The sequence below is a fragment of the Lepidochelys kempii genome, chromosome 5, assembly GCF_965140265.1.
Source record: "Lepidochelys kempii isolate rLepKem1 chromosome 5, rLepKem1.hap2, whole genome shotgun sequence".
NCBI classification, from domain to species: Eukaryota; Metazoa; Chordata; order Testudines; family Cheloniidae; genus Lepidochelys; species Lepidochelys kempii.
In genome coordinates, this window is record NC_133260.1 from 25,816,958 (window position 1) to 25,829,210 (window position 12,253).

At 45.4% G+C, this 12,253-nt stretch overlaps 1 protein-coding gene across 3 annotated transcripts in view; it reads right to left on the reverse strand.

Annotated features, from left to right (window-relative positions):
- Positions 1–1,286: 1,286 nt before the first annotated feature.
- Positions 1,287–12,253, reverse strand: part of RANBP3L (RAN binding protein 3 like) — a 56,693-nt gene continuing 45,726 nt past the window's right edge. For all 3 annotated transcript variants that reach the window (XR_012158866.1, XM_073343769.1, XM_073343767.1), the window contains one exon: positions 1,287–1,937. Coding sequence is in view for 2 of the 3 variants with exons in the window: in XM_073343769.1 (XP_073199870.1) it covers positions 1,894–1,937 (44 nt within the window). In the remaining variant the exon portion in view is untranslated. The remainder of the gene's footprint in view (positions 1,938–12,253) is intronic.

The window sequence follows — 12,253 nt, forward strand, 5'->3', positions numbered from 1 at the left end:
TTCAGAGTAACAGCCGTGTTAGTCTGTATTCGCAAAAAGAAAAGGAGTACTTGTGGCACCTTAGCGACTAACCAATTTATTTGAGCATGAGTTTTCGTGAGCTACAGCTTCACTTCATCAGATGCATACCGTGGAAACTGCAGAAGACATTATATACACACAGAGACCATGAAACAATACCTCCTCCCACCCCACTGTCCTGCTGGTAATAGCTTATCTAAAGTGATCATCAAGTTGGGCCATTTCCAGCACAAATCCAGGTTTTCTCACCCCCCCCCCCACAAACTCACTCTCCTGCTGCTAATAGCCCATCCAAAGTGACCACTCTCTTCACAATGTGTATGATAATCAAGGTGGGCCATTTCCTGCACAAATCCAGGTTCTCTCACCCCCTCACCCCCCTCCAAAAACCACACACACAAACTCACTCTCCTGCTGGTAATAGCTTATCCAAAGTGACCACTCTCCCTACAATGTGCATGATAATCAAGGTGGGCCATTTCCAGCACAAATCCAGGTTTTCTCACTCCCCCACCCCCATACACACACAAACTCACTCTCCTGTATTACCAGCAGGAGAGTGAGTTTGTGTGTGTATGGGAGTGGGGGGGGGTGAGAAAACCTGGATTTGTGCTGGAAATGGCCCACCTTGATGATCACTTTAGATAAGCTATTACCAGCAGGACAGTGGGGTGGGAGGAGGTATTGTTTCATGGTCTCTGTATGTATATAATGTCTTCTGCAGTTTCCACGGTATGCATCCGATGAAGTGAGCTGTAGCTCACGAAAGCTTATGCTCATATAAATTGGTTAGTCTCTAAGGTGCCACAAGTACTCCTTTTCTTTTTATCATCAAAGGAAGCAATTCAGGAATACCAATATTCAGGTATACCAATACTTAATAATACCAATACCAATGTTCAGGAATACCAATACTTAATAATAAAGTTATTATATTTAACTGTAGTTTAGTTCACTGGTTTAAGGCAAAAGTTGTAGCCAGTCTCCAGAAATATTGTATGTGCATCCATTTGCACATGAAAAATAGGCAATTATCTGTGCAATTACTTATTTTGTATAGGCAAAGGGAGTTTAATGTGTGCAAACAGATGTGCCCAAACATATTACAGTTGAATTTTCAGATGCCTCCTAAAACTTGAGGCCTGATTGTGATCCAACTATAGTTGGTGACAAAACTCTCACTTACTGTAGTGGGAGCAGAATCTGACCCCTGTCTCTTACCATTTTAAAAAAGATATCCTAACTCCAATCAACAATATGAGATATTTTCAAAACAAAGATCTTGTTTAATTAAAGGTTAGTTTCCGTAGACTTCACTCATATGAAACTCTCATACACAAGGAGTTCTGCATGAATACGGACTGCAGCATAGAACCTTGAATGTTATCAGTTACAATGGCTCTTTCCAATGAAACTATATTTAAAGTTTTCATAATATGCATCTTTTTATCGACAGACATTACACAACAATCAATAAATATATCTTCTTTTAGAAATATCACTATTTGATGGTTAAACAATTCTATCCATCAATATGATGAATGAACTTTGATTAGATATAAAATCCATCACATTATTAATGTCTCTATATATGATTAATTTCAAATCTGAAGGCTTTGTAATGTTTCTTGAATACTGGAGGCCATCCTGTCATCCCTATTCCAGCACAAGGAATGAAGATTGGAATCCTTAAAGTGCTTCTGAAGTCCATTTCTGCTATATTAAACTTATGTTGACCTGAAAGTTAATCTTTGCTTGAAAAATCATAGAATGTGAATGCATAGGATTTCCTTACTCCAAGAATTGCTGAGATGGTTTACAATTTTCAGCAAGATGAGCTACCAACTGTATTGCTGTAATCATAGGTAACTGTCATGAGCAAACAACAGGCTGTCTGCGGATCCATCTAGAATGATCTGAAATAGAATTAAATATATCTGGTTATTTCAGTATATTCATTCTAAATCAAATCAGTATTTCATAACAGAATAATAGGTTAAAGTCTGGATATGATATATTCATTGGTTATATACATATAATTTAACTAGCTAACCCTGGAACAGCCATACACACCTTTTTAGGTAAATCAGTGTGACTACTCACTCTGATCTCTATGCCTAATACTTATAATCACTTAAAATCTATTCTTCTGTATTTAATAAATTGATTTTATATTTTACCTAAAACAGCGTGGTTTTGGGTGAAGTGTTTGGGAAATCTCAGTTCAGACTACAAAGGCTAGTGTAAATCCATTCAACACTGAGGGAGTGGTGAACAAGGTAATAAGCTTATGCTGGCCAGGCTTCTGACCAGTGCAAGATAGTACAGTTCTGGGATGCAAGGCTGGGGAGCTGGGGGGAAATGCCTGGGGCCTCTCCATTGCTGGTTCATGACTGGCTGGTAGATCATTCATGTAACTCAGTTGGATGTGTCCCTGCCTGTGGATGGCTGTGTAAGTGCAGTGCCTGTCAGAGGCTTGCAGTTTAATATTAACATCACACTCTGAGAGACAACCCAGGCTGCTGGGTTTGGAGGGCTCAGCAGTCCCACAGTCCAGGTTGCACAGTTAGAGCTGTTCAGACTGCAGGTGAGAGAAAGTACAACAGCAAATCTTGGAGCTAAGGGAATGGGAAATAGGGGCTCAGAATCAAGCTGAGGAGTAAGCACACCAGCAGGCCTTAGAACTGCAAGCCAAAGCAGCTGAGAAAAGGTAAAAGAGCGGAGACACCAACTGGCCTTGCTGGAGAACCAGAACCCTTCCTCATCACTGATTCCCACCTCTCCAAAAATCCATAAATAGGAACAATTGTGTCCTGCATACAAAGAGACAGACAATGTTACAGAATCATAGAATCACAGAATATCAGGGTTGGAAGGGACCTCAGGAGGTCATCTAGTCCAACCCCCTGCTCAAAGCAGGGCCAATCTCCAACTAAATCATCCCAGCCAGGGCTTTGTCAAGCCTGAGCCTTAAAAATATCTAAGGAAGGAGATTCCACCACCTACCTAGGTAACGCATTCCAGTGTTTCACCACCCTCCTAGTGAAAAAGTTTTTCCTAATATCCAACCTAAACCTCCCCCACTGCAACTTGAGACCATTATTCCTCGTTCGGTCATCAGCTACCACTGAGGACAGTCTAGATCCATCCTCTTTGGAACCCCCTTTCAGGTAGTTGAAAGCAGCTATCAAATCCCCCCTCATTCTTCTCTTCCGCACACTAAACAATCCCAGTTCCCTCAGACTCTCCTCATAAGTCATGTGTTCCAGTCCCCTAATAATTTTTGTTGCCCTCCGCTGGACTCTTTCCAATTTTTCCACATCCTTCTTATAGTGTGGGGGCCAAAGCTGGACACAGTACTCCAAATGAGGCCTCACCAATGTCAAATAGAGGGAAACAATCACGTCCCTTGATCTGCTGGTAATGCCCGTACATATACATCCCAAAATGCCATTGGCCTTCTTGGCAACAAGGGCACACTGTTGACTCATATCCAGCTTCTCGTCCACTGTAATCCCTAGGTCCTTTTCTGCAGAACTGCTGCCGAGCCATTCGGTCCCTAGTCTGTAGCAGTGCATGGGATTCTTCCGTCCTAAGTGCCGGACTCTACACTTGTCCTTGTTGAACCTCATCAGATTTCTTTTGGCCCAATCCTCCAATTTGTCTAGGGCCCTCTTTATCCTATCCCTATCCTCAAGCGTATCTACCTCTCCTCCCAGTGTCATCTGCAAACTTGCTGAGGGTGCAATCCACGCCATCCTCCAGATCATTTATGAAGATATTGAACAAAACTGGCCCGAGGACCGATCCTTGGGGCACTCCACTTGATACCCGCTGCCAACTAGACATGGAGCCATTGATCACTACGCGTTGAGCCCGACAATCTAGCCAACTTTCTATCCATCTTATAGTCCATTCATCCAGCCCATACTTCTTTAACTTGCTGGCAAGAATACTGTGGGAGACCATGTCAAAAGCTTTGCTAAAGTCAAGGAACAACACGTCCACTGCTTTCCCCTCATCCACAGAACCAGTTAGCTCGTCATAGAAGGCAATTAGATTAGTCAGGCATGACTTGCCCTTGGTGAATCCATGCTGACTGTTCCTGATCACTTTCCTCTTCTCTAAGTGCTTCAGAATTGATTCGTTGAGGACCTGCTCCATGATTTTTCCAGGGACTGAGGTGAGGCTGACTGGCCTGTAGTTCCCAGGATCCTCCTCCTTCCCTTTTTTAAAGATGGGCACTAAATTAGCCTTTTTCCAGTCGTCCGGGACTTCCCCCAATCGCCATGAGTTTTCAAAGATAATGGCCAATGGCTCTGCAATCACATCCACCAACTCCTTTAGCACTCTCAGATGCAGCACATCCAGCCCCATGGACATGTGCACGTCCAGCTTTTCTAAATAGTCCCTAACCACTTCTTTCTCCACAGAGGGCTGGTCACCTCCTCCCCATGCTGTGCTGCCCAGGGCAGTAGTCTGGGAGCTGACCTTGTTCGTGAAGACAGAGGCAAAAAAAGCATTGAGCACATTAGCTTCTTCCACATCCTCTGTCACTAGGTTGCCTCCCTCATTCAGTAAGGGGCCTACACTTTCCTTGACTTTCTTCTTGTTGCTAACATACCTGAAGAAACCCTTCTTGTTACTCTTAACATCTCTTCCTAGCTGCAACTCCAGATGTGATTTGGCCTTCCTGATTTCACTCCTGCATGCCCAAGCAATATTTTTATACTCATCTCTGGTCATTTGTCCAATCTTCCACTTCTTGTAAGCTTCTTTTTTATGTTTAAGATCAGCAAGGATTTCACTGTTAAGCCAAGCTAGTCGCCTGCCATATTTACTATTCTTTCGACACATCGGGATGGTTTGTCCATGTAACCTCAATAAGGATTCTTTAAAGTACAGCCAGCTCTCCTGGACTCCTTTTCCCCTCACGTTATTCTCCCAGGGGATCCTGCGCATCAGTTCCCTGAGGGAGTCAAAGTCTGCTTTTCTGAAGTCCAGGGTCCGTATTCTGCTGCTCTCCTTTCTTCCCTGTGTCAAGATCCTGAACTCAACCATCTCATGGTCACTGCCTCCCGGGTTCCCATCCACTTTAGCTTCCCCTATTAATTCTTCCCGGTTTGTGAGCAGCAGGTCAAGAAGAGCTCTGCCCCTAGTTGGTTCCTCCAGCACTTGCACCAGGAAATTGTCCCCTACATTTTCCAAAAACTTCCTGGATTGTCTGTGCACTGCTGTATTGCTCTCCCAGCAGGTATCAGGGTGATTGAAGTCTCCCATGAGAACCAGGGCCTGCGATCTAGTAACTTCCGTGAGTTGCCGGAAGAAAGTCTCGTCCACCTCATTTTGGTCCGGTGATCTATAGCAGACTCCCACCACGAGTTGTTGCTCACACTTCTAAACTTAATCTAGAGACACTCAGGTTTTTCTGCAGTTTCATACTTGAACTCTGAGCAGTCATACTGCTCACTTACATACAGTGCAGCTCCCCCACCTTTTCTGCCCTGCCTGTCCTTCCTGAACAGTTTATATCCATCCATGACAGTACTCCAGTCATGTGTGTTATCCCACCAAGTCTCTGTTATTCCAATCACATCATAATTCCTTGACTGTGCCAGGACTTCCAGTTCTCCCTGCTTGTTTCCCAGGCTTCTTGCATTTGTGTATAGGCACTTGAGAGGCTGTGTGTGATTAAAGAGATTCCTGAGGACAAGAAAATCCCCTCTTTGCCTGCAAAGTTAACTGGTAAAGCGCTGAATATATTCAATGAAGTGCAAGCTCAGGATGCTTTAAATTATTGTAAATTCAAAGGAACAGTTCCAGATTATCCCTGGAACATATAGGGTAAAATTTAGGAAACTTAAGAAAAATGCCGGTATGAGTAATGGGGAATATGTAAACAGCATGAAAGATCTGATGGGAAAATGGGTGAGGGGGAAAAGGGGTTGAAAGCTTTGAAGAAATATTTGACCTTGTTGTTTAGGAGCACTTCCTAAGCATATGTAAAGATGAAGTGAAACAGTGTCTATGGGACAAAAATGTGAAAACTGTGGATGAGATGGCGTCTCTAGCTGTTGCCTTTGAGAAGACCCAGGCATCTATAGAGACTAAACCACAGGAAGAGGGGATTAAACTTTGTAGAAAGCAGTGTTCCTGTTTTACCCCTGGAAAAAAGGAGGGTGGCTGGGAGGTTGGGCACTCACCTCCCCAAAATCATTCTGCCAATCCCTATCTCAAATCTCCTGTGAAACCAGAAGAGCCCAAAAGGTACTATCACTGTAATGCTACTGATCGCCTGAGGAATAAATGCCCTGTGCTGGGAGGAAGCAGGCAACAAATAGTTAATACTTCTCAAGACAGGAATGTTTCAGGCACCTGAGATTTATCATATTGGTTTTGTGAGACTAGCCTCTGCAGAATCAGACATGGAGCACATTAATGTTGTCAGAATTAATGACACGGAATACTTAGGGTGGAAGCATACAGGGGCACAGATTTCTCTGGTTAATCTGGTGTTTGGTGCTACACTCTATGTATTACCTGGTCAAATGGCAGAAATTGTAGATGTGGGTGTGTAACGATTCTTGGCTCTGGAGGGACCCAGCTGAGAGTGCCAATTCAGGACAAATTGCTTAAAGCAGGGCAGTTACAGCCTGAGGCTGGGGTTTCTATGCACACCAAGGTGAATCAAACCAGCCAAACAGAGACTTTGGTTTTACCCCACTGGCTAACCACAAAAGTCACACAAGCAATTCCCTTAGACACTCCAGTTTCCCAGTATCACCACCAGTGCAACTCGTTATGGGGACAAATGGTTATGACAACCAATACTCCAGTAAAAGAAAAAAGGTTCTCTCGATCCCAAAGGACCAAGCCCCAGACCCAGGTCAATATACAAATCAGATCTTACCCACAAATCACGCTATTGCCAATCCTTTAGAATCTAAAATCTAAAGGTTTATTCATAAAAGGAAAAAGATATAGATGAGAGCTAGAATTGGTTAAATGGAATCAATTACATACAGCAATGGCAAAGTTCTTGGTTCAGGCTTGCAGCAGTGATAGAATAAACTCCAGGTTCAAATCAAGTCTCTGGAGTACATCCACAGCTGGGATAGGTCTTTCAGTTCTTGGTTCAAAGCTTCAGTATAGCACAGTCCCTCCAGAGGTATGAAGCAGGATTGAAGACAAGATGGAGGAGCTGCAGCAGCTTTTTATATTCTCTTGCCATGTGGTCTTTCTTTCTTTGTCCCAAAGACAAGCTGTCCATCACATGGGATGGAAAAACCTTCAGAGTTCTGTCCATAGGCATGTCCCTGCATCCTTGCTGAGTCACAAGGCGTGTCTGCCTTCTCTCAATGGGTCAGTTGTATAGCTGAAGGTCCTTAATGGGCCATCAAGCAGGCTAGGCAAAGCGGACACCAACTTGTCTGGGGTGTCACCCAGAAGCATAGCATAAATTTGAAATACAGACAGTATAGAGCCAATACTTATATCTTTAAATACAAAAATGATACATGCAAACAGATAGCATAATCATAACCAGCAAATCATAACCTTGTCTAAGACACTTCATTTGACCCCCTTTATACAAGATTTGGTGCCACTACAGGACCTTGGTTACAACAATGATCTATACGGTCCCAGATTATGTCAACAACATCACAGGGTGGAACCAGATTCCCTGTGCCACTGGCTAGAATTCATTGGCGTGGGAAAATTTGGAAAGTGTTTCGACTGTGGGGGTAATAGAAGGTCTCTCAATTGACATACTTAGTGGGAATGATTTTTTTCCATATAGCTCAAGCTGTTAAGGTGTTTGCTTGCAGCAAGAAGGAATATTATGGTGAGACCCCAGAGGGAAAGAGTGAAGTCCCAGGAACTGCTGAAGGAAAAGGGAGAAAGTCTCTTTGATTCCTCTGCAGCAGGTGAAAGCAGCATGCTTCCAAGTGTGGAGGAGGTTGAGACCAGCTCCTGCACTGCAGATGAAGACATCATCTCCTCAGGAAGGGAGGAAGGCGGAGTGCCCGTCACTGAGAAAGCAGTCCAGGGTTGTCATACATATAAAGGGAAGGGTAAACACCTTTAAATCCCTCCTGGCCAGAGGAAAAACCCTTTCACTTGTAAAGGGTTAAGAAGCTAAGAAAACCCTTAAGAGAGGGCCTGGACTAAGTAATGTGGCTTATTTAAACCAGATGAAGGATCTGTTAGATAAATGAGTGCAAGGAAGGGATGTTACTAGCTTTGACGGAATGTGTGATTTGATAGCTTAGGAGCAATTCCTGAATACGTCCAAGGAGGAAATAAAAAACAGTGTTTATGGGATAAGGAAATGGACTCAGCAGAAAGTCTTGCTTCTTATGCTGATATATACGAGCAGTCCCAGAGCGCCAGAGAGGTGGGGCAAGCCGGAACAAAAGGGGTGGAGGGAAGAGAGAGGAACAACCCTGGTCGCAGTTGGAGTGGATACAAGAAGGGACACCCTCAGACCACACCCTACTACCGGGGACAGACCAAGGCCCCAACTACACACCAAGGAATGCTCCAGACACCTTATCGTTCTGCCACACCGTTCTCCAGCAACCCACTTCGCCCCAGTGACTCGTCAGCTGGACAATGTTTTAAACGTAATGAGCTGGGGCATGTAAAGGCCAACTGCCCCAAGAACCCCAACAGATTACAGTTCATTGCACCGGAATCACACCAGAGGTCCTCAGGCCCAGATACCTCCCAGATACCCTCAGAGCGGAGGGAAACTCTGAGAGTGGGCGGGAAGAAGGTCACCGCGTGGAGGGACACCGGAGCACAAGTGTCGGCTATCCATGCTTCCTTAGTGGACCCCAATTTAATTGACCCAGAGATCCAAGTGACAATTCAACCCTTCAAGTCCAACTCTTTCAGTTTGCCTACAACCAAGTTGCCTGTCCAGTACAAGGGCTGGTCAGGAATGTGGACTTTTGCAGTCTATGATGATTATCCCATCCCCATGCTGTTGGGGGAAGACTTGGCTAGCTTCACATGATTGGCCAAGAGGGTGGAAATGGTCACTCGCAGCCAGGCTAAGCAAGTCGTCACGCCTACCTCTGTTCCGGAAACTTCTACCAGGACCCGGTCAGAGGTGATGGAACCAGACCCCATGCCAACGTCTGCAAGAGCAGTAGTGGATCCAGTCCCAGAGACCCAGACAGAGCCAGCCCCAGAACCAGCACCGGCGGAACAACCAGCACCAGACCCGTTGCCAGCACTGAATCCCATACTTGCACCACCAAACCTGAACCGGCAGCAGCCGATAACTCTACACAAGAGGCTCAGCTGGAGCCTGACCACCAACATAGTGCACCAGCGGAGAGCAGTTCACAGTCAACAGAAACAGCCCCATCCCCTACATCGCTTCCAGAGGGACCAAGCCTAGGTCCACAATCCAATGAGGAACTGATGTCTCCAGCATCAGGGGAACAGTTTCAGACCCAACAGGAAGCAGATGAAAGCCTCCAGAGAGCTTGGACATTAGCATGGAGCAACCCACCGCCTCTCAGCTCTTCTAATCGATCCAGGTTTGTTGTAGAAAGAGGACTTTTATACAAGGAAACTCTTTCTGGTGGACACCAGGAAGACTGGCATCCTCAGAGACAGTTGGTAGTTCCAACTAAGTACCGGGTAAAGCTCTTGAGCTTAGCCCACGATCATCCTAGTGGCCATGCTGGGGTGAACAGGGGCCAAAGACTGTTTGGGGAGGTCATTCCACTGGGAGGGAATGCGCAAGGATGTTTCTACCTGTGTCCTATCTTGTGGAGGTATGCCAAAGAGTAGGAAAACCCCAAGACCAGGTCATAGCCCCTCTCCAGCCACTCCCCATCACTGAGGTTCCATTTCAGCGAGTAGCTGTGGATATTCTGGGTCCTTTTCCAAAAAAGACACCCAGAGGAAAGCAGTACATATGGACTTTCATGGATTTTGCCACCTGATGGCTGGAAGCAATAGCTCTAAGCAACACCAGGACTAAAAGTGTGTGCCAGGCACTAGCAGACATTTTTGCCAGGGTAGGTTGGCCCTCCGACATCCTCACAGATGCAGGAACTAATTTCCTGGCAGGAACTATGGAAAGCCTTTGGGAAGCTCATGGGGTGAATCACTTGGTTCCCAACCCTTACCATCATCAAACAAATAGCCTGGTGGAGAAATTTAATGGGCCTTTGGGGGCCATGATATGTAAATTTGTAAATGAGCACTCCAATGACTGGGACCTAGTGATGCAGCAGTTGCTCTTTGCCTACAGAGCTGTACCACATCCCAGTTTAGGGTTTTCCCCATTTGAACTTGTATATGGCCGTGAGGTTAAGGGGCCATTACAGTTGGCGAAGCAGCAATGGGAGGGGTTTATACCTTCTCCAGGAACTAACATTCTGGACTTTGTAAACAACCTACAAAACACCCTCTGAACCTCTTTAGCCCTTGCTAAAGAAAACCTACAGGATGCTCAAAAAGAGCAAAAAGCCTGGTATGATAAACATGCCAGAGAGTGTTCCTTCAAAGCAGGGGACCAGGTCATGGTCTTAAAGGCGCTCCAGGCCCATAAAATGGAAGCGTCGTGGGAAGGGCCATTCACGGTCCAGGAGCGCCTGGGAGCTGTTAATTATCTCATAGCATTCCCCACCTCCAACCGAAAGCCTAAGGTGTACCATATTAATTCTCTAAAGCCCTTTTATTCCAGAGAATTAAAGGTTTGTCAGTTTACAGCCCAGGGAGGAGATGACGCTGAGTGGCCTGAACGTGTCTACTACGAAGAGAAAAGTGCTGGTGGCGTGGAAGAGGTGAACCTCTCCATGACCCTTGGGCATATGCAGCAACAGCAGATCAAGGAGCTACGCACTAGCTACGCGCCGACATTCTCAACCGCCCCAGGACTGACTGAACGGGCATACCACTCCATTGACACAGGTAATGCTCACTCAATTAAAGTCCAACCTTACCAGGTGTCTCCTCAAGCTAAAACTGCTTTAAAACAGGAGATCCAGGATATGCTATAGATGGGGGTAATCCACCCATCTGGCAGTGCATGGGCATCTCCAGTGGTTCTAGTTCCCAAACCAGATGGGGAGATATGTTTCTGCGTGGACTACCATAAGCTAAACGCTGTAACTCGCCTAGACAACTATCCAATGCCACACACAGATGAACTATTAGAGAAACTGGGACGGGCCCAGTTCATCTCTACCTTGGACTTAACCAAGGGGTACTGGCAGGTACCGCTAGATGAATCCACCAAGGAAAGGTTAGCCTTCACCACACATGTCGGGCTGTATCAATTTAATGTACTCCCTTTTGGGCTGCGGAATGCACCCGCCACCTTCCAAAGACTTGTAGATGGTCTCCCAGCGGGATTGGGAGAATATGCAGTCGCCTACCTTGACGATGTGGCCATATTTTCGGATTCCTGGGCAGAACACCTGGAACATCTACAAAAAGTCTTCGAGCGTATAAGGGAGGCAGGACTAACTGTTAAGGCTAAGAAGTGTCAAATAAGCCTAAACAGAGTGACTTACCTTGGAAACCAGGTGGCTCAAGGAACTATCAACCCCCTACAGGCCAAAGTGGATGCTATCCAAAAGTGGCCTGTCCCAAAGTCAAAGGAACAGGTCCAATCCTTCTTAGGTTTGGCCAGATATTACAGGCGATTTGTACCACAATACAGCCAAATCACCGCCCCACTGACAGACCTAACCAAAAAGAAACAGCCAAATGCCGTTCAGTGGACCGAAGAGTGTCAGAAGGCCTTTAACCAGCTTAAAGCAACACTCAGGTCTGACCCTGTGCTAAGGGTCTCAGACTTTGACAAACCGTTCCTAGTAACCACAGATGCGTTCGAGCATGGTGTGGGAGCAGTTTTAATGCAGGAAGGACCGGATCAAGAATTCCACCGTGTAGTGTTTTTCAGCAAGAAGCTGTCTTCCATGACTTTTTCAAGATAATCACTAATGGCTCACATCTCCTCAGTCAGCTTCTTGAGTATTCTAGGATGTATTTCATAAGGCCCTGGTGACTTGAAGGCATTTAACTTGTTCTTTTCCTATTTTAACCTTTGAGCCAACCTAATTTTCACTGGTATTCACTATGTTAGATGTCCAATTGCTTCTAAACTTTTTGATGAAAAATGAAACAAAGAAGTCATTTAGCACTTCTGCCATTTCCACATATTTTGTTATTGTTTCCCTCCCCTCATTGAGTAATTGGC